We start from the raw sequence: 22,766 nt of genomic DNA on the forward strand, positions 1-22,766 counted from the left end.
CTTGCCACGGAATCAGAGCAAGCGAGGGAAATGCCAGTTGACCTCGGGCGGGAATTTCTGGTCTCGCTTGAGGGAGGCTGTAAAATCCCACCCAGCAGGAGAATAAATATAGTAAGGTAGAACAAAAGGAAGAGTGTGGGGGAGAAAGAATCATACTCTAGAAAGTAAAACTATCTTTATTGAAGTTCATCAATTCTGAACTATTTTAAACACAGAACATTCTTATACTAATTATGGGTCACTGTTACCTCAAGAATTCATACGTCTGTAAGTATTGCAGAGTGATAAGTGACTTGTGCTAGGTTAGCTAGATTGGGCCAACATTTGGAATGCGACATCAAACCCAAGTGCTGGACTTGGGTTGCTATCCAGTTACTCTAACAACAAACTGAATGGGCATGCATGTTTGTGAAGTAAAAAGAAGAAAAAGGATTTGCATATACAGTACCTTTCATAACAACAGGATATCACAATGCACCTTACAGCTAATGAAGTACTTTTTAAGTGTAGTCATTGTTGTAATGTATAAAATTCTTCCTCTGCTGTACTGCAGCTAATTTGTACACCAATAATGTCTTAGTTCACATAAATGATAATCACCTGGGCTAGGCATTCATTGCAGGACTGGAACACCCTTTGGAACAATACCTAGCAAGAGACAATGGGTTGGATTTTACCATTGCTTTTGGGACCAAAATCCTGGTAAGGAAAATAGGTCTAAAGCCACACTTACTGACAGTGGGACTGGATCAGTGATATTACCACTGAATTGGCTTTTTGCAGGATAGCCAGCAGCTTCCTGACAGAGAGCTGCCAGATCTGAAGTCTCAACTATGCTCAAGAAGGACAACTCTCAGAGGTAAGTGCAAATTAAAATTCAGGCTGGCAGAGGGAAGAAGGCACCACCAATCTTGTGGTGAAGCACTTCAGAGGGATTGCTGGAGCCACAAGGAATGCTTTCCCTGCAAACAGTCCTCTCTTTGGGTCATGGAGCCTCCAGCTCTGATGCTTCCTCAAAACTATCACTTTGAGGCTGTCTCCAAGACAGCTGGGCTCCCTGCACAGCATGGGGAGAGGCTGCTCCATTGTCAGTGAACCATAATGGGTGGCCAATCTGTCCAGCAGCTGCCACTTAAAGAACTTTCCTGGTGGAGGGATTGTCCTGGTGGGGCTCCCCGCTATTATATCATCTCCGCTCCTGTAATCCTGGCTGGGGGTGTGGTGGTGATGGGGCGTTCTTAAAGCACAGCCCAGTACCTTTTGATTTGCTGCCTTGTTCCACTAATGAGGAATGCTTGCTGAATAATATGATTGTTCTACACAGCAATAAAACTTCAAAACATCAACAAAATATGAATTAATTTACTTACTTACTGGAACAATGCACTGAAGGGAGATACTGATGGCAAAAAAAATCTTTAAATCAGAATGTTAGCCATTTTACAATGATTGCAATCAAGGCTTCTGTAAAGAAAATTATGTCATTGGTTACATAAATGTTTCCAATTCAAGTAATATACCTGTGTTCGGTTTGTTGGATCCTTCTTTATCCATTTAATGACAGCTTCATACACAAGTTCTTCAGCCTTTGTGTTCAAGTTGTCATTAGAGAGAAAGGCAATAAGATCATCTTTCGAGACATTCAGAACCTCATCTTGGGTTGTTACTTCTGGAAAGTTTTGCAGTGCATAGGCTTTCGCCATGTTGTGTAATTCATTACACTGCATTGCTTCCGCCATAGCTAGTATTCCTAAGCAGTTAGTAGCTGTTAGTTGTTTCTCTGAAAGAAAATAAAGCACACAAGAAAGAATGTTAGCTGACTGTCAACTTAAAAGACTTTTCATTAGCTGTACGATTAACATATTCCTCACACTATCTATAACATGTTCAGTTCCAAGATTCTAGACCTTGGCTTAGAAACTCTTCCAGATGTATTTTATGCAGCAGTAAGAAATTTCTTATAATGCACACGTACCATTATACTTTCATATTCAGCCCCTGCTGATCATGTTATAATGAGGGCACAGTATACTAATTTTGATACACTGTTTTCTGGTGTTAATGTGGTTACTTCCTGGAACAACAAAATATTAATTCATTTACTCTCAATTATCTCCAAGAGTAAATATTTTGAATTTTAAATACCCACTCCAAAATCTGTTCCTTGTGTCAATTTTCTCAATAATCTCAGTACATAAAGAAAAATAAGGGCACTATCTGTAAAGATTGAACTTCAGATATTTTCTGTGGATTAGAGTGAAGAAGTAGCGCAGTGGGCCGGGAGACTCAAGCGGAGGCCGGTTCGCAGGTTCCCCACTGGGCGGCGCCACGGCCTCCACGTGTCTTCGGCAGCCAGATTTCTGGCACCATCAGCTCCACATCAGAAATCAGTGTGGAGCTGAATCATTTATTATAATGTGCATTTGATTCTAATTTAAGTAGCATTACTGGGCCTGGGACTGAAATTTCTGGGCCAGTGAGCCTCTCACCTCCGCCAGGAATGGAACATTCCGGGGGGGTTTGGTATACCTCCCCACTTGCAGGGAGCTGGTGGCCTGACTCTGCTGGACCGAAGGGGGAATGGTGGAAATTGAGGCCCCCACCCCAGAGTTGGATGATGGAGTGCGAACTCCTGGGCATTATCACCTTGACAGTGCCAGCCGGGGCTCCCTGGCACTGCCCAAGGGGCAAAGTGCCAATGCCCTGGGGCACTTTGGCACAGCCCACCGGGCATTGGGCAGTGTCATGGGGCGGGGCCTAATTGGGGACAGAGTCTCTGCGGGGCCAATTGGTGAGGGTCCCCACTACTACTTTGCATTTGGGCTGAGTGAAAGAGGGAGGGAGGCCAGCGATCGGGGCTGGCTATTGGGGTGGTGGTGGTGGGGTTCAGCCTGCTGGGGAGACTGGGGCAGCAGTGGGGGGAGTCAGGACTGCGGGAAGGGTTGGGGTTGCATTTACTGCATTGTTCATGTAAGTAAGTTTGGGGGAGGGGGGAGCTGTGGAGGGGGTGGGGAGAGTTGTCGAGGCTGGGCCTGGGCATGTTTGGGGTGCCAGCAATTGGGCCTTGGAGGTGTGGAAGAGCCACTGATGTCGGACTGTGGGGCTGGCCAGTGATCAGAAGGATGGCAGTACAAGATTACTGCACAAGCACCAATCTCAGCACTGACAGATGGGCACATGCGCAGCTGCCTGCTCAGCGCAATGCTGCCAGCCTCTTCAACGGGAATAGCTCCTGCCCACTCATTTTCAGCATGATTCACACTAGTGCGCTCTGCAGTGTACAGAGTGTGGGAGATTCATTTTAAAACTCTTGCTGATAAAACCATCAGGATTTACTCCAATTTTTACACAAATTCGACACTTAGAATGTTTTGGGAGAATTGCCCCATATAATTTGGTGACACTAGCCATGGATCTTGAGAAGTGTGCTTACATCATGACTTTGTCACTAGCATGTTCACTATAATTTTACGTAGGTGTTTCATTTTTATTAGTAAATTGCTACTTAAACATTCTCTTTCTTGAATGTTGTAATTTTTTATTATCAACAGCTCCAAGTCAATAGATTTACCAACCTTAGCTCATATAACTGAACCATAACATTACTTTCAAATCTGAATTATTATAGACACAGAACATAGAAGATAAGAGCAGGAGAAGGTCATTTGGCCCTTAGGACTTGCTCCACTATTTATTACAATCATGGCTGATCATCCAACTCAAAAGCCCAATCCTGCTTTCTCCCCATAACCTTTGATCCCATTCGCTCCAAGTGTTATATCCAGCTGCCTCTCGAATGCATTCGATGTCTTGGCATCAACTACTTCTTATGTTAAAGAATTCCACAGGCTCACCACTCTTTGGGTGAAGAAATGTCTCCTCACCTCCGTCCTAAATGGTCTATCGTGAATCCTCAGACTGTGACCTCTCGTTCTGGACTCCCTCACCATCTGGAATATCCTTCCTGCATCTACCCTGTCTAGTCCTGTTAAAATTTTGTGATTCACTATGAGATCCTCCCTCATTCGTCTGAACTCCAGTGAAAACAATCCTAACCTAATCAATCTCTCCTCATAAATCGATCCAGCCATCCCTGGACTCAGCCTGGTAAACCTTCGCTGCACTCCCTCAATAGCAGGAACATCCTTCCTCAGAAAAGGAGACCAAAACTGCACAGAATACTCTAGAGGTGGCCTCACCAAAGCCCTGTATAATTCCAACAACACATCCCTACTCCTGTACTTGAAGCCCCTCGCAACAAAGGCCAAAATGCCATTTGCCTTCTTTACTGCCTGCTGCACCTGCATACTTACCTTCAGTGACTGGTGCATAAGGACACCCAGGTCCTGCTGCACACGCCCCTTTCCCAATTTACAGTTGTTGCAATTATACTATGGTCTGTATAGATTGGATCATGTTCAACTGCAAAATTAGTTATTTAACAATGCCGTTTCCAGTAGGAGATAATGACATTTGATTTTGCACACACTGATACCACTCATGTGTGTCTTGGGGTTATTTATTGCACGTCTCCCCTTTACCCAAGCCTTTTGTAGAACTTCATGGGGAAACAACAGTATTGTCACTGAACTAATACTACAGAGATCCAGAGTAAGATCTGGGGACCTGGGTTCATGTCCTGTAGATGGTAAAATTTGATTTCAGTACAAATTTGGAATTAAAAGTCTACTGATGAAACCATTGCCAATTGTTGTAAAAATCCATTTGGTTCACTGATGTCCTTTAGAGAAGGAAATTTGCTGTCCTTACCCGGACTGGCCTATATGTTACTCCAGGTCCACAGTAATACGGTTGACTCTCAAATACAGTTAGGGATGGGCAATAAATGTTGATCCAGCATTGACACTCATGTCCCGTAAAAATGAATTACCTCCTGGTCCACCTGCCACCCTACACGCTTGCCACCTTGCGAACCTTATCTCTCCTATTCATCCATTCGTCCACTCACTAACATTCACATTCAATATTTAAAAACTTACTCTACGAAAGTTAGTACCATATAAAGTGGACATGGTCTGTCACTACAATGCTGTTATGGAGAAGGACTGTATGCTCTGCATTGTTGAAGAATTGGCGTGGAATGTGGAACATTGTTGACTTGTTAAAACTTTCAAGCTGAACAGAAATGCAATGATGACTGCTGTTCAGTGGAAGATCTGGGCCAATGTTTCAGATCTTTCATCAGAATAGTTTTGACGCAAGGTCACTGACCTAAAAAATTACCTCTTTTATTCTTCACAGAGCATTTCCAGCACCTTCTGCTTTTACTTCACATTTGCACCATCCACATTATTTTTGGTTTAATCTTACTAGAAAGTTCAGTTATCTGAGTGCAGATCAAATGAAAGGACTGTAGTAAAATTAAGCGACCAAAAGCTTCAACAGACTTTTTCATTTTGCAGTGAGTTTGTTGTTTCTCTTCCTGTGGGAAAACGCAGGCTTTCACTCAGAAAGCATCCAGACTGGCATGCTTGAAATCAAAAGGCTATCTCATGGGTAACATAATTACTTCATTTGTGCAGTATTTTGTAGTAGTCTCAAGAGTAGCCCTTGAGCAACATACTGTTTGGGATTATGGCCCTTTGTGAAAGTTTGTTGCAAGTCATCAAGCTGTCCTTAAATTGGCCTTTAGTCTCCCACAGTGATGGTAGGCGACTGGGGTCCTGTATGGAATTTTAATGTCATTTTTCCTAAATCAATAGTAACACTTATATATTTTTAAACATTTACAGATATTAATTAAATTGCTTGAAGTAGAGACAAGTTTCAATTACACAGGAGAAAACCAATGTAATAACTCTATCAAGTTGTTAAACGCATGAATCAGTCATTAGAATTCATTCATTGCTGACTACTCAATATTACTAAGCGTGCATTAGATAGTGGTGATGGATGAGCTGTTTTTCATGTAAAAGATTAGGGGGGTGATTTTGAGCCTGCACTTGTTGGATATGAGAATGGTGTGTTCAAAATCCTGTGAACGTGATTCGCGTCGGCGAGTTTCTGAGTTCCGATCTTACTGAGCTGTCGCGAGCGGAGCGGTGTGAAGCATGCTATGAGCTAACTGCAGTCTCACTTTAACACATTAGCATGTCATTAGGGAGCATGGGTATTCAGCATGAGGTCAGGGCCATATACAACAGGTTCACCTGGATGTTTTAGATGATGTTCTGGATGTTTTGGAAACGGATACGGCAGTAACTTTTAAGGGGCATCTTGACAAGTACATGAATGAGATGGGAAAAGAGGGATATGGTCCCCGGAAGCGTAGGAGGTTTTAGTTAACTCAGGCAGCATGGTCGGTGCAGGCTTGGAGGGCCGAAGGGCCTGTTCCTGAGCTGTTGTTTTCTTTGTTCTTTAATGGACAAAGTTTATGGCAGGCAGAATGTGGAACACCAATCAGGACTGAGTTGGAATAATCAAGGCTAGAGGTACCAAAGGCTTGAATGTCAATTTTCGGAGAAAATGAGCTGAGGCAGTGCCAAAATCTGGCAAAGTTAAGGACGTAGAGGGAGGTGGTCTTTCTGATCCTGCAATTAGCTCACCTCAGGGTCAAATATGGCACTAAGGTTTCAAGGATGTGGATATTTTGTTTTCTACTGTGATTACTCACCACAGTGATAGCCGACATAGTCTGATCCAACTCATTTAAAATCTTTCACCGTCTCTCTGTTAGAGGCTTATCTTTGTTGCTTTTTTGTCAATTTGCTCACCTCCCCACCCTCTTACGGAAGGAAACAGAAAGAGGGAGATCATTTGGTGATGATGCCCAAACTGTCTGGAAAAGAATTATTGAGCCAAATCCCACCTTTGGCTCTTGGCTTGAAGCTCAAATGCACATCTAAATGCTTTTCATACAATGTGGAATCTACCTTTACTACCCTTTTCAATAAAATGAGTTTGAGAGCCCAACCACCCTCTGAGTAAAAAAAACTCTTTAACTCTGCCTTAATCCTTCTACTAATGTCTTTAAATCTACACTCCCCAATATTGACCTGCCTGTAAACGGAAATAGGCCCTTCCTATCTACACTATCTTAGCCCCTCATAATTTGGTGAATGTCAATTAAATCTACCCTCAGCCTTCCCTACTCCAAGAAAAGAATCACTCTAGTCAAAGCAATCTTTCCTTTGGAAATATCCTGTATGCATTTTTTGGCCACCTTATCCACCTGCCACCATCAGAGGTCTGTAAATAGGCACTCCAATCTCTCTTTGTTATTCTACACTTCTTAGAATTTATGCATTCTCTATTCTATTGTTTCATTTGTCCTTCCCAAATGTATTACCTTGTACAGTGGACAATGGTTAGCACTGCTGCCTCACAGTGCCAGGGACCTGGGTTCAATTCTAGTCTTGCGTCACTGTCCGTATGGAGTTTGCTCATTCTCCCCGTGTCTATGTGGGCTGCCTCTGGATTCCTCCCACAATCCAAAGATATGTGGGTTAGGTTGATTAGCCATGCTAAATTGACCCTAGTGTCAGGGGATTAGCAGGGTAAATATGTGGGATTACAGGAATAGGGCCTGGGTAGAATTGTCGGTGCAGACTTAATGGGCCAAATGGCCTCCTTCTGCATTGTAGGGATTCTGTGATTCTTCAGGTTGACAAATTTTTCTGCTCACTTGATAAGTCCATGGATAGCCCCTAAGTTTCTTCCTCACTTTCAACCATACGGGCAGTTCTCATATCATCTACAAATACCTTAGTCACATAGCTTGTATTTAAGTTTAAATTGTTGACACACAAACAGCAGCAGTTACAAATCCTGCAGAATCTCACTGGAAACAGCCTTCCAGTCACAAAAATCTTGTTGACCATAAACTTTTGTTTCCTGCCATTGAGCAAATTGTAAATCCAACTTGCCACTTTTCTTTGCATCACTTTAATTTTTAGACCACTTTCCAGTGTGGGACATGTTAAAATCCATGTTGATTACATCAAACACTCATCAACCCATCTCAAAAAATCCAACCTAGCCAAATGGGATTATTCTTTGATAAATCCATGCTTGCACTTCGTGATTGATCGGTGCCCTTCTAATTGACGATTTATAAATGTTTCTTAGAAATGTTTCCAATAATCCCACCACCATCGAGATTAGGCAGACTGGCCCGTACTTGGGCTGTGCCTTCCTCCAATTTTAAAGAGAGGTTATATATGAACAAACAAAAATTAGGAGTAGGAATAGGCTATTTGGCCCCTCAAACTTACTTCTATATTCGATAAAATCATGTTTGATCTGACTGTGTCTTCATCTTCAGTTCTCTGCCTACCCTCTTATGACCTTTGACTCAAACATCAATCAAGAATCTATCTACTTCACCTTTAAAAATATTCAATGGACCAACCTCCACCACTCTCTGGGGAAGAGAGTTCCACAGACTCATGACCAGCTGTGAGAAACAAAATGCTTCCGCCCCAGCTTAAATGAGAGACCTCAGTTTTAAACTAGTTTTAAACTAATTACTCAAACTGTGCCCCCAGCTTTAGTTTTTCCCACAAGGAGAAGCATCCTTTCAGCGTCTACAAAACAATATTAGCGTACCTCCAGTCCTCTGGTATCATTCCTGTAGCCAAAAATAACTGGAAAATGATGGTCAGAACTTCCATTAATTCTTTTCCAACTTGAGTTGGAAAAGAATTAATGGAAGTTAGGCTTGGATGCCTTTCATCCAAGCCTAATGTCTATCCATTTTCAAAGATGCCAAGCAACCAAACATTCCCTCCATCACAATGTTAATCCCATCCAATGTTTCACACTCCTCCTCTAGAGGTACAATATTCAAATCATCTGTCTTTTTTGTAAATCAGGTGCAAAGTATTCATTAAGAACCTGGCCAAGGCCCTTCAGTAGGCTATAGCACTTAACTATCAAAGATGTCACGAACAAGTGGGAGTTTCTATTTGTCCGCTTTCCATATCATATACTTCCAACAGAAGACACTGGCTACAGATCTAAAACAGGAACTTGGGCCCATTTTCCTTTCTCTAAATCTAGTGTGCAGAGGTTAATTATAATAACTGAAATTTAGAAAGTTCTCCCACCAGCAAAAAACGATTGAGACTAGATTTCAAAACTTCCACTGATAGAGTAAGGATATTAAAGGGTCACAGAACAGAGGTGGATAGATGGAATTCCGATATAGATCAGCAAAGATGTAACAGAATGGTGGGAACTGCTTGTCTATTGCTTTGTTACGTTCCTTTGTTTTGCCCCTATGATGGGGTGCATGGGGATAGGGAGGGGGTGAATATTATTCAACTTGAACGTCCAATATGAACTTGGAACCGTCTTGGTCAGCATAGTTCAGTTATTACTCAAAATTATTGAACCAGCACAATCACATTGAATTTTTGTACCCTGCAGAAAAATAAATTATCACTGCGTGCATTTATCTATGCCTGGTTAACTTACTTACCTAAAAATGAAACACAAACTTTGCAGAAAGTTCGGAACTGGAATTTACTGGCAGCTTCCAGTAGTGTTTTTGCATTTCCAGAATTGATGATGAGTGAGCCAGTATAAACAAACTCCAGTAGCATTTCCAGTACATCTGCATTTATGTTTGAAATTGTCAACTCCAGCTTCTCTCCGTTCTTGTTGTCCTTTGAAGCCCTAACAACAGCAGGCAATAAATTAAAAGTTAGATCCAAATCTAATTATTTTCATGCTTCAACGAAAAGGTGGCTCCATTTATCACTCCACATACTTTGCACTAAAATGTTCTACTATGAGCTGAAAGAGAAAGAAGTAAGCAATGCCCAGTGCAAAAAAAATCATCGTGCAATAGTTATTTAAAACAGAATGAGCCAACTTAAGGATGAAAGATGCAATAATTGCTCATAAACAGAAAGCAAAGCCCTAATGACACAGACTTGTAAACTGGGGGATTCGGATAGACAAAACGGTTAAAGCAGAAAGGTGGGTGGGGAAAAGGTCTAATTCTGCCACAGGAAGCCAGCAGCCATCCTTTAGGAGTTCCATGACTGTGGCCTAGGCTGTCTGTTAAAATAGGTGTTTCCCTGTATAAAGTAGAACACAGATTTCGAACAATCCTGTATCTTAAATATATATTTTGTCATGTTAATTTAGGAAGACAAAGTTTGACACCATACATACTTCGCAAGGATCTGTAAATAATAACAATTAGCCCTGTTAAAATAGTGAAAAGTGGAATCTGTTTCCTTGAAAAAAAATGTGATGTTAAGCGCCAATGTGCATCTCACAAAATGCCTTTCAACAAACCGCCATCGTTTCATTAGAAAAACTGCTTCTGCATTTTCAAGCTATTCAATCATGTTTTGCTTCCAATTCTAAACTAAATGATCTTCCAACTTTCACTTTCCCTTTAATTTTTTTGTGTGTACTAAACTGCTCAAGAGCTTTACTTGATTTTGGCAATGTATTGAGTTTTAAGCAGCAATATCTAAATGCAGCAGGCAATGGGTCTGTGAATATGAATGACATCAACATTTTGGAACAAATTCTCTAATATGCACCATTACCATTTCCGTGCTGTACCAGCATTTTAATTGTGAAATAAATGTGGAAATTAGATCAACTTCTAATTCCTAAACATTATAAAACATCTTGCAACTTTAAAATGATTTGAGTATAGATAGAATTTATTGGCTGCAAATTTCAAACATTTCTATAATTGCATCTGTGTAACCTAGAAATTATCTCAACTAAAAACCTCTCATTATTCATGGTGCCAGTGTGCGATAATGCTGTTGTTTTCAAGGAAAAATAAAAATCTCTTCAGCAATAGTGCAGCTTAGACATGTTGCATGATATATTTGAAGATGGAATGGTTTAGATAGAACACCAGGGATTTTAGTGCATTGTTCCTGTCTAGTTTTTGGGTCATCCAGACTTCCATCTCTGGGTTATTTAAATAACCTTTGAGAATCCCCACCATTGTCTCATCCCAGGCAGAGCCATACACTATTGGTAAGAGGGGTCAGGGGCATTTTCAGAGGAGCACACATCTTAACTCTTCCACTTGCACTAAGAGTCTCTGGGCATGTTCAGCTGGCAGGTCCTGGAAGCAAGCTGTAACTCTGTCATTGCGGGTACCCCACAGAAAGGAAGAACTAGGCTGGGGACAGCTCCTCCCAACTCATTAGAATCAGTCCACCATTGTAGGAGCAAGACAGGCTCCACCAGAAGGAATACCTTTGCAATCCTAGAACAACATTAAGGTGGTATAGACTCATGGATCTAAATCTGTCCTTTATCCCTAATTATTGCACCAGAGAATCTGTGTTCCTGACAGTGAAATGTTTTATTTTCTTCTTTTACAGGGTGTGGATGTCGTCAACTAGGCCACCATTTATTGCCCATCCCTAATTGCTCTTAAGAAAATGGTGGTGAGCTGCCTTCTTGAACTGTTGCAGTTCCTGTAGTGTAGGTATGCCTACAGTGCTGTTATGGAAGGAGTTTCAGGATTTCAATCCAGCTGCAGTGAAGGAACAGCAATGTAGTTCCAAGTCAGGATGGTGAATGACTTGGAGGGGTACTCCCACACAAGTGCTGCCTGTGTCCTTCTAAGTGGCAGAGGTCATGGGTTTGGACAGTGGTGTTGAAGGTGAGTTGCTGCAGTGCATCTTGTAGATGGTATGCACTGCTACCACTATGCATCGGTGGTGGAGGGAATGAATGTTCAGATGGGGTGCTTTGTCCTGGGTGGTGTCGAACATCTTGAATGTTGTTGGCAAATGGGGAGTATTCCATTATACTTCTGACCTGCGCCTTGCAGAAGCAAATTGGTCTACTAAGTTAAAGTGAGGCAAGTTTCCATCCCATATCTTGCAGAACATAAAAAATATTTAAGCAACCCCAGGGCACTGAAATATTAATGATGCTATGGCTCTTTCCTTGAAATACCACAAATATCAATTGCAGCCAATGGCAGTCACAACTTTAAATAATATTATCTACATACAAAGTGGAAAGAAACATCAATAAAATAACCAACAAGTGTGACATGAACATATTGTTAATTTCTTAAATCTCTCATATGGAGTTAAGTAACTGTATTTTGTTTTCCTAATGTTCAGTCTTTTCTTTAAAGATATTGACTTACGCTGGATTAAAATAATACAGCTGTCTGCAGCCCTATATACTAGACACAGACATTTGTGAAAGGCAGCTATTCTTCAGGTATAACCCTATACACCTAATGTTGGCAGACATTTTGACACAGAGGACATCAAAGGAACTTAACAGTCTCCATGCCAGATAGCTACAAAAGCGTACTTGTTAGTAAAATCACTACCTCTTGTATATCCCCTCCTCCCTACTTGATCACTAAACCTATCTTTCTTCAAGATTCTCCTTAAAATCAATTTCTTTGAACACGATTATAGGCACCTTCTTAAAATATTGACTACTTTGTCCTTTTTCTTTGTGAAGAATGCCAGAATGCCTTTCTACACAAAAGATGCTAAATGAAAGCAAACAGTCCACATATTTGCACCACTTTTGGCCAATTCTGCCTCCAAAAAATAATGCATTTCCACCCTCTCCGGCTCTCCCTCAATTTATCTATGGGGGAAACCCTCATTCATGTCTTTATTATTTTCAGACTTGATTGTTCCAATGATTGGCCTTCTATCGTCCATAGGATAAACCTGAGGGTATTCAAATTCTGCCTTTATCCTAACTTGCATGAAGGCCTGTTCATCTATTACCCTGTGTGTATTTTTTCATCATTATTCATTCATGGGTCGTGGGGATCACTGACTGCATTAACCCGAACTCTACAACTGAATGGACAGCTAAGCCTTTTCAGAGAGTATTTTGTTTTAAGAATCAACTACATTACGGTGGATCTGGCAGTAAGGATGGCAGGTTTCTTCCCTAAAGAACATTCATGAACCCGATGGGTTTTTACGCCAATGGTTTCATGCTCATCATGATATAGAGATGCCAGCATTGGACAGGGGTAGACACAGTAAGTTGTCTCACAACACCAGGTTAAAGTCCTTTCGGAGCACTGCCCCTTCATCAGGTGGTGAAGATCTTCACCTGATGAAGGGACAACGCTATGAAAACTCGTGCTACCAAATACACCTGTTGGATTTTAACCTAGTGTTGTGAGACTTCTTACTGTTCATGGTCATCATTAGAGTTTCAATTCCATGGTGGGCTTTAAACCCAGGTCCCTAGAACATTGTCCTGGGTCTCTGGATCGCTAGTCAGGTGATGATACCACTATGCTACTGCTACCCTGTTTGCTGACCTACTTTGGTTTCCTATTAAGTCTTTTTTTTTGAATTCACATCCTCATTTTCAAATCCGTCCTTAATCTTCCTGCTCTCCAGTTTTGTAATCTCTTCCAGTCCTACAATCTTCCAAGTTATCTACAATCTTTTGATTCTGGCCTCACTATTGGGAACTGTACCTTTAGCTTCTAAGGCACTAAGTTCTAGTATTCCCTACCTAATACTCAGAGCGTAGTAAGGGCGTGGAATGCCCTGCCTGCAGCAGTTGTGGACTTGCCAACTTTAAGGGCGTTCAAATGGTCAGTGGATAGGCATATGGATAACACTGGAATAGTTTAGGTTAGAGGGTCATTAGATTGTTGCACTGACCAGTGGAACCATCGAGGGCCGAAGGGCCTGTACTGTGCTGTAATGTTCTATGTTCTAAGCTTCACTACCCATCTTTCCACCTTTAAGACTTTTTTTAAAAACCTACAGCTTCGACTAAGCATTTGGTCACTTACCCTATAACTGCCTTATGTTGCCTGGTGCCAAATTTTGTTTGATAATCCCCTGTATAATGGCTTCGTACATTGATAGGGTGGGAGGTGCAATTCTCCCACTGCACTGCACTGTTTTTTAAATTCAAATCACTCCTCTCAAGTAGCATAGAAGCCAAGTGCACCATCCTTACTGTTGTCTTGTTTTAGATTAGCTAGCTCAGTATAGCTAAGGAATCAAACTGGCACCATGATTTTTGCCTCACATAGTGACGGCTAAGAAATCTATGCATAGACCAGGCAGTGGTGCATAACCTTTAGAAAAAAAATACGCGTAAGCAAATAATTTTAGGAAGGACATAAAAACTGCGAAATTCAAATCCATAACTGCAGAGAAGTGAAATAAAATGCCCTTTGGAATTTAGGCTTTGCATCTCTGCTAACCCAAAGTTGATGGCCAATATTTTAAGATTTCTTAATCGAAGCTAATTAGTAAGAAACAAGACTTGGATTCATTTGTGCCTTTCTCAAACTCATGTCCCAAAGCACTTTACAGCCGATGAAGTGCAGAGTGATTATTCAATTAGAAAGATCTTATTCATGTAATGACTTCATTAACAGGTAAAATGAAAATAAAGGACACAATAACATTTTAATTGATTATACATTAAAAGTATGCTCAAACTTTTGAGTTTGCCCAGCAATTTACAGAATATAGCTGAGAAATTATCAAGAATGGTATGAATGTTTGAATTCAGGATGTGTTTATATCAAGTTTCTCTCTATGCTATGCTAGTCAAACCATTAACCTGTTTATTTTAAATGGATCAATTGCTGAGAAATTTGATGAAAGCAGATTAAATATTTGAATTATAATATTTTACATAGTAGTCATCATATAATCAGGATATTTTAACTGCATTGAAAGATTATAGCAATCTATCTGGATCACACACTGATAGCAATATAATGTTGCCTTTTTTTAGAAGTACGAAAAATTTAGTAACTGAAAAGCATCAGCAGTGATTAAATTATAATACTTTTCATAACTTAAAATCAGCCTAAATGTATTTTCACTAACTGTGAAACATTTATATCTGTATTTGTGTGAAGATAATAGAATCCAATTTTTCATGACTAGCACTGCAAAATTTTGCTAAACTCTAAGAAATAAGAATTGTAAATGCTTGTTTTTATACCTGAATGCAACAATCTAGTCTCAGAGCTTACACACATTTATACTAATTTTGTTCACTTTATTCCATTCTTACCAACCCATCCATATTATCCTCTTGATCATAAGGACAGAGTATTCCAGCAAATAGGTATCATCAATATCAATCAGAGCAGATCCTTATGCTACGTGGAAGGAAATATTTTCCTGCAAATTTTCCACCCTTTTTCCCCAGACTCATCTAAAACCGGTTAAACATGCAATCTTGATAAAACTCAAGTATAACTATCAGTCAAGAATTTATGGATGGAATTTTACCTGGATTTCAGGATTCCTGAACTGGAGGATCTCCCCTCAGTCCAAAAAGAGGCTATCAGCTGAAATACTAGTGGTGGCAAGAAGATGTCCTTGGGGATTATTAATTAGCCATCTAACGTCCTCAATTTATTAGGAGGAAAGTAAGCAGGCACATAGCCACTCCACAACACTTGATTACCCTGCCTGCCAACATGCTCATTGAGGATGGTGTGGAGGGTATAAAATTCCATCCTATATCTTGTAGTAGAAACTACAAAAAGTTTGTACTAGAGCCACTAGAAGTATTATACTTATATATTTAAATGTTAAGATAAAATCATAATGGAGTAAATCTCAATGAGTTTCCATTGAATTTCTAATACATCCTCAATTAATGAAGATTCTAACCTTTTGAGTACTCAACATTTTCAAAAATTCATTAATATTTTCAGATATGATAAATACTCAGAAAAACCGATTACCAGTTTCCAATGCCAAATGTCATGGAAATGCAGGAACATTCAGGACCACAGATTCCTTCGTAGTGAACACTTTCTGAATAAATATATGTAAATATGTGTTAATTATCAAAGATTTGTGGTTAAAGCAGATGGAAACAGAAATAGAATTAGTAATGAAGACACTAGGAAGGAAGGAAGATGGGATCAGTTCAGTTGTGGGAACACTGTGTAATAGGCAAGACATTCATTTGGACATCTAATAGGGCAACCAAATGACTTGCAGACAAATACAACAATGACTACTCCACAAGGAAGGCCACATTAAAGGACTCCTAGATAGCATAAAACAAGCAAAACAATGGGAAGAGATGAAAAACAACAGCTGAAACGACAAACAACATTGACTATTGTGGTCACTACTCCAATCCTGCAAATAAAACGCATGCCTGAGTATTGGTCCTTCAATAGAAAGGAAAGAAATTGTAAGCCCAATTGTGAAATAAAATTCTACTTCAATCTTCAAAGAGTTACCTGCTGTGTGCAATATATGGCTTATGCTGAACAATGTTTTGAATAGCTCTAATGTTTGAACTTACTAAAATATTTGAGAATTTAAAAAAAATCACTTATTCCACTTACCATTATTAAAATTTTCACAAAGTATATAAATGTGTTCAGCCTACATTCACACTTTAGTAATTAAAAAGCAGAAACAAATGATTATTCAATTGGATTATTAACATTTACATTTTTAGCCATAAGAAAATATCGAGTCTTTTAAAAACATGCTACCCACACACATTTTCAAACATCAGCATCTATAGAATAAAATATCTGATAGTGTTCAATCTGAGGTCTACAGAATTCATTATACATTTATATTCTGCATTCGCTTTCTTTCCCATTAAAGAGAGGGACGTCCAAAAAGATGTCCTTAAAATTTATTCTTTGTAGTTTTTGCATTTCTGCCACGTGACAAATATGTAATTCATATACTTTAGAAACTGACTGACTTTTTGGAACTGTATTCAGAGTATCAGACTTTTCCTTTATGTGGTTTCTTAAATGCTGGTGAGTTGATTTGCACTGCACAAATCTCACAAGTAGCCAAGTATAACAGTATATATTATTTCATTCCCTCAAAGGGCTTCTGTTGTCAGGAATTTCAATAAGTCACCTTCATGATGGCTAGCAAAAACTACAAACCACATGTCAAGCACAAACAACTAAAAAGGAAAAACATGTGCCTTAATATAACCACTGATTGTCACTTTCAGTATGTGAAAGCCACCACTGATTTGGAGTCATACCTATTGTAACATTACTGCGTCTTCCCCAATTCAAAACTCATATCAAAGGAAATATTAGAGCAGTTTATTTCAACATTTCATGCATGGTGAAGTTTGCACTTCATATTTTATAATAGAATAAAGGCAGCTCAGTCTGCTGGACACTAATCATAATAGGTTCTCTGAAACACATATTTATTTTCAACAGATAGAACCTGGAACTGCTTTTCACTCATTCCTCTGATGGTTATTTTTCTTGCAGTAATGTTTAAACAGTATTACCCATTTGCTGTCATCCTTGAGTTAGCTGCACCACATCAAAAAAAAAGTATGGAGGTGCACTGAAATAGCTTCAACCTTGCGCTGTAGGAGGCAATATGAAGTTTTAAAGATTTTGTTTTGAAATTCACACAACATCCTGTGGACAAAGTAGCCTTTGTTTACGATTAGCACATCGATCTTAATGCATAATTGAAAGCAAGGCAAAGGATTTTGACGCTCCCGTGAAAGATCTGAATCTGCTCAATTCATGTCAGAAAAATGCTGCAAGCAAAATCAGCTGCATAATTGACTAATAAAAAGGGACATAAACAAACGAGAATGTAACTGCTTCTGCTATTCACTGAGCAAAAGAAGGATGTTAAATACTGTACAACAAGAACATTAGTTTCTTATTAGGCTAAGAATGAAAAATTAGATATAATGTGAAAACTATTTTCTCATCCATCTTTCCAGGGCCACTTAAAGCATAAACATATCAATTAGACTATTTACAGGAGAACAGTATAAATGTATCCAAAAGCATGGCCTGGCTTTGCTAAGGAGTTTCTCATATTAATACTTATCATTATCCAGAATTAGGAACCACACAAAGGAACAGTTTCCTGTTAAAAACTTTCCTTGATGTTACCTCACAAGAGCTGAGCCTCTGCCCTGCTTCCTGTGGCGTTTATGCATTTTTGCATCGGCATGACCTTAGTCCCAATTGACAAAGCAGAGCATTCTACCTTTGCAACCAAACAGGTTATTAAAATTCATGCCTCAAAATGAAAAATGTATGAGGGAAATACAATGTACAAGGAGGATAAGTGTTAAAAAATAAGAGGAAACCAGAAGTTAGTTTTCTTTAAACACTATTGCTCTGACTTGATCTATGGTCAGCCATAAAAACCCATTCACTTGAATGCATCTTCTCTGCAAAACAGATCCAAACAATAACTGTTTACTTATGGCGTAGGAATTGTTCTACAAAAACATGTTGCAGTAAATTTTTAGGTGGTGACCCATAGCCTTACTGAAATGGGTTTTACTTCCCACAGAAGTTTTCAGCCTTCCAATTCATTATAATATAGAACTACATAATCACAAAAATGATCTGATAATATGTTGCTTAGACACTGAATTACTGAAAATGTATTCTAATTATAGCAATAATTGTAATTTACTTAAATCTTTATCCAGCTGACACAGGATTTAAGGGTTTGAAATATCAGGATACAGTGAAATATGATATTCAGTCTCCAAATGATATGGTGACAAGAAATAGTTTTTGTCACCACACTCCTTTTGGAAAGAGGTGACCCAGAAATAATTTTAGTCAGAAAATCTTTTGGATAGGGCCTAAGGATAGTAAATTTGAGTGCAGAATAATGTAATAGTTTCACTAAGCTCAGTATACAACCACCAACCTTTGTGGCTGTTTTGATACTCTAGAAATTAAGTGTCAATTCCCAGCTGGAAAAAAAATCCATATGCTCCTGCAGAAAAGTGTGGTCTCCATGATGTTGTAATGGATTGAACAAAGTATGTCGTCTTCTCGACACCTCTCAAATATTGGAAACAGAGGAAATTCTTCCCAAGAGTTCCCCGGGTGAGCCAAAATGGATGGCAGCTGAATAATGGAGTGCAACTTAAGCTTCTAATTGAGTAAAAAAAATACAATTAAAGCAAAACTGTCAGGCTATCACAACTTAAGTCACAGAATTCATTATTCTGACACCACAAATTAATTTTCAACTTGGTATTTTACACCTTTGGAGCGGATGATTTTCTAGGCACCATGGGATTATCTACACTGAGAATAAGAAATAATTACTAAACAGCCTAAGGCGCCAAGCTGTCAGTTGGAGAGTCAAGGAAAAATAAACCAGAATCTTCATATACAAGCTCTAACAAAGTCTACAGACGGTATAACACTAGCAAATGGACACAGGAGGTCTGGAGCCTGCTGACTATATATTGAAACTGCACTATGTGCTGGACAATATATATTCCCTGTTATTTTATGTTACCATCTGGGGAATATTCTGGGGGAATAACCTTGCTCTAGGTATCCAATATGGGGCGGCCTTGTGGCACAGTGGGTCGTGTAACTGCATCAGAAGCAGTGAATTCAAGTCTCATCCCAGGAGGTGATTGTCAAGGGAAGTGTGTTCATAATGCAGCCGAACAGCTTGATCAATTTGCAGCTCCTTCCAGCACATGCCAGTAGCAAGTGATAAGAGTGGAAGAGATTCCTGGTCAGTCATGTGATGGGAAGAATGTTGCAGCCTTATGTAAAAGTTACACATTGCCACAGCAACACTGACTCGCTGAATGATCTGTGGCACCACTGCCACCATACATCTAATTTTTAAAATTTATTTTCATGGGAATAGAAAATTCTCTGTGCAAGATGCATAGTATACTTTTGCGACACAGCTATGCTGTTTTTCAAAAGAGGAAATTAAAATTAAGATTTGTTTAGTGATAAAGTTTACAATCAGACTTTCCTAAATCAAATCATTGAAAGACTAGAGTGGACGGACACTGGAGATCCTGGAAACCCAAAAGATGTAAGTAATCCCAACAGAGTCAAGATGTATAGCATGCTCATCAGCATCAGCGTAAAAACTAAATGTGATTAACACATTGAGCTCAAGAGATTGATCCAGGAAATCATGGGGAATGTAGATGAGAAGACAATTCTTCATTCATTCTCATCGCTGACTTAGGGAAAGAAATTAGTGGGTATGCAGAAGGAGCAACAGGGTAATAAGGGACACTAAGGTATAAAGGCTGTTACAGACTGTCCTGTGTTATTTTCTATTTTAGTGCAAAGTCTGGAGGAGAGGTTAATGCCATAGCAGAGGTTAATTTTCAGTTTGTCTGGTAATACAGTCAGAGCTGCAGTTTCAGAGATTAGTCCCATAATTGGCTGCTATGTTCTATGCTGTACAAATACCGGGGAGATTTTGCTTTTTGTCTGTGACTTTGATTGCTTTGAGTGAGAAAGTGCCAACATCAAAACCATCTTTAAATGGACCAGAATTGAAAAGACAACACCAGAAGAAACAAACTGTGACTCCTGGGGGAACATAAACCCAATCCACCAAGTAGAAAATGAGAAAAAAATGTTCCCTAATGGACGAGCAAACTGTAACCAATCCCTGCTGACAAAAGAAAAGCATAACTGTTTGGAATTGGGAATGGTTTACAGCGTGGGAAGAGTGACAAACCATACAGCTCTCACAAAGCTATACTGAGCAAGATCACAAGGAAGCATTGTACTGCTGTATGATTCCTCCTCCCACCCCCTCTCCCCCCTTCAGATGACACATCTATCCTGAGCAATGCGCAGGATAAATAAAAGATATGCTCCTGAAATTTTGCCATCATTCATCACCATTTTGGAAACATGAAGGGCAAACATTTACAAATTCTGTGCAAGTGTTCAACGATTAATGCTTTATATGAGCAATCATAAAATATCACAATGAAAAAATGCCAAGTTGCAGTCTAAAACTATTGACACATATTTAAAAAAAAATCACTGCATATAGTGTAAAATAAAAGCAAAGCTTTGAGATATTTTAATGCATGTAAAACCTATACTGAACTACCTGTAAAATCAACACCAAGAAGATTTTAATTTTAACCAGTCCTAACTTCTGAATTATTATACACAATCACTTGTTCCATGTAGCTTATTAATAGTCCCACAGACAAAATATTCTTGAATAACTGAGTCATGTAAATAGCCTGTATGATAGCGTTAAGTTGAAAGAATATTCAAGTTATGCAGAAAACATACATTTCATAAATTAAACTTGCTGTGTATTATCTAACTGATAATAGTTTGTTTTTACTAACAGCTAGTTAAAGGCAATTGATAGAAATTCAAATAATTCATTAACAATTTAATCTGAAATACAACACTTTGAGTCAGAGCTTTAAGCATGATCTAGCAATTTAATCTCAATGATACTTGAGTTTCAAATAGCTAACTGTAAATTCAGTTCATTACATTGAAAATATAAACCAAAAATAATTAATTTTAATATATTAAAGTAGCATAAGAGTATTCTCACTAATTTTGTTTTCATCTGATGTCATACAGTTTTCAAAGAGCTATTTGTTAAACTTATGCATGGCACATCTAAGGATGTCCATGGATTCAATGAAAATGTTAATAGAAGTTTAAACAAACTGAAAAATAATTTACTATTAGGAGTCTCTTAAATCCAAAAGTCTTTTCAACCATAATTTCCATTTCCATTTTAGCAGCAGAATTGGGAAATTCTTGTAATCAGCATTATGCTCATTCTATTTCATTGTATTATGTAAACATGTGCCAATTAATGAATAATTTCAAGACAAAGTGATTAGATTATAAAGTTGTTCAAATCAAACAGGAATTGAACATTGTATAGTGTCATTGTTTGCTTTGCACATATTTTATCTACTTGCTGTGTATGTAAGTTTGCAAAACTGGAATATTTCACATCGCACAACTTTTTTCGCAAAATGCAAACTAAGGGTTTGTTAGTGCTAGTATATCATGTGAAGAAGAGTATCGTCAAGGTGGTGCAGAAGTAATACATTCCTTGGCAAATGACTGATGGTAATTGAAAATGATCTTTCCTCAAACAGCAGAATTTAAATATGAATTTAAGGCAACAGTAAAATACTTTTCTGTTTTCTTTTTAAGTAAACCAAAGGAATCTCCAAAAAGCAAGTCTTTGTCAAATAAATGGGGATCCTCAGTCATGGAACATCTCATTTCTTCACTCTAAATTGAAGCAGCTATTAATCAAAAATATAATAGGCAATAAACCTGGGTTTAGTTTCAATTTAGGAATACATTCATCTGAAATGATGGAAAGAATGGCTACTGGCCCTGTGACAGGAGGTTCTATCTTCATAACCCTGCAAGAGAGGAAAGCAACACGAATGAACCCTACAAAAGAACCGACCAGATCACAGCTTGAGGAAGGCAAACCTTTTGATCAGTTCCTTGAAATATAAGCTGCAGGAAGCTAGAACATTTTGATGGACTTCAAACTCTTTGCCTTCAACAGTTATTTTCAGGTCTGTAAACTCTTTCGCTCTGCGCTGCTGGTTCAACTCCTTCAACATTTCTGCAGAACAGAGAAGACAGACATTGCCAGGGTTCCGATGACGAAATTTTCGAATGAATTAAAGAGACAGATACCTGGTGAACTCTAGCCAAGTCGCACACGTTGACATTTGTATATAACACTCAATTGACAATAAAAAAACCATTGACATAATGTAAAAAAAACAAAGCACGCACCATTTGGTTGAGTAAATGAAAGAATAAAATGAAAGCCTCATGAGTCTTTAAAGGTAAAATACACTTCTCCTTATCAACATAATTAAAGACAACGTGTGTATCATCACAGAAAGACGAGAGAAGAAAATGAAATAATCAAAACATTTCTAACACCTACCAACTGATACACAGCTCCCCCCTCCAAAAAAAATTTAAATACTTTAATTTGGGAACTTACTGTAGCATTGAAAACATGGCA

At 38.9% G+C, this 22,766-nt stretch overlaps 1 protein-coding gene across 5 annotated transcripts in view; it reads right to left on the reverse strand.

The window, feature by feature from the left end:
* The window catches only part of klhl29 (kelch like family member 29), a 409,579-nt gene that overhangs the window by 82,248 nt on the left and 304,565 nt on the right, over nucleotides 1-22,766 (reverse strand). For all 5 annotated transcript variants that reach the window (XM_080192214.1, XM_080192217.1, XM_080192213.1 and 2 more), the window contains 3 exons: nucleotides 22,214-22,352; nucleotides 9,443-9,639; nucleotides 1,521-1,780 (listed from right to left, as the gene is read on the reverse strand). In XM_080192214.1, coding sequence (XP_080048340.1) covers nucleotides 1,521-1,780; nucleotides 9,443-9,639; nucleotides 22,214-22,352 — 596 coding nt within the window. The remainder of the gene's footprint in view (nucleotides 1-1,520; nucleotides 1,781-9,442; nucleotides 9,640-22,213; nucleotides 22,353-22,766) is intronic.

Source organism: Carcharhinus amblyrhynchos, chromosome 7, assembly GCF_965287045.1.
Source record: "Carcharhinus amblyrhynchos chromosome 7, sCarAmb.v2.hapA, whole genome shotgun sequence".
NCBI classification, from domain to species: domain Eukaryota; kingdom Metazoa; phylum Chordata; class Chondrichthyes; order Carcharhiniformes; family Carcharhinidae; genus Carcharhinus; species Carcharhinus amblyrhynchos.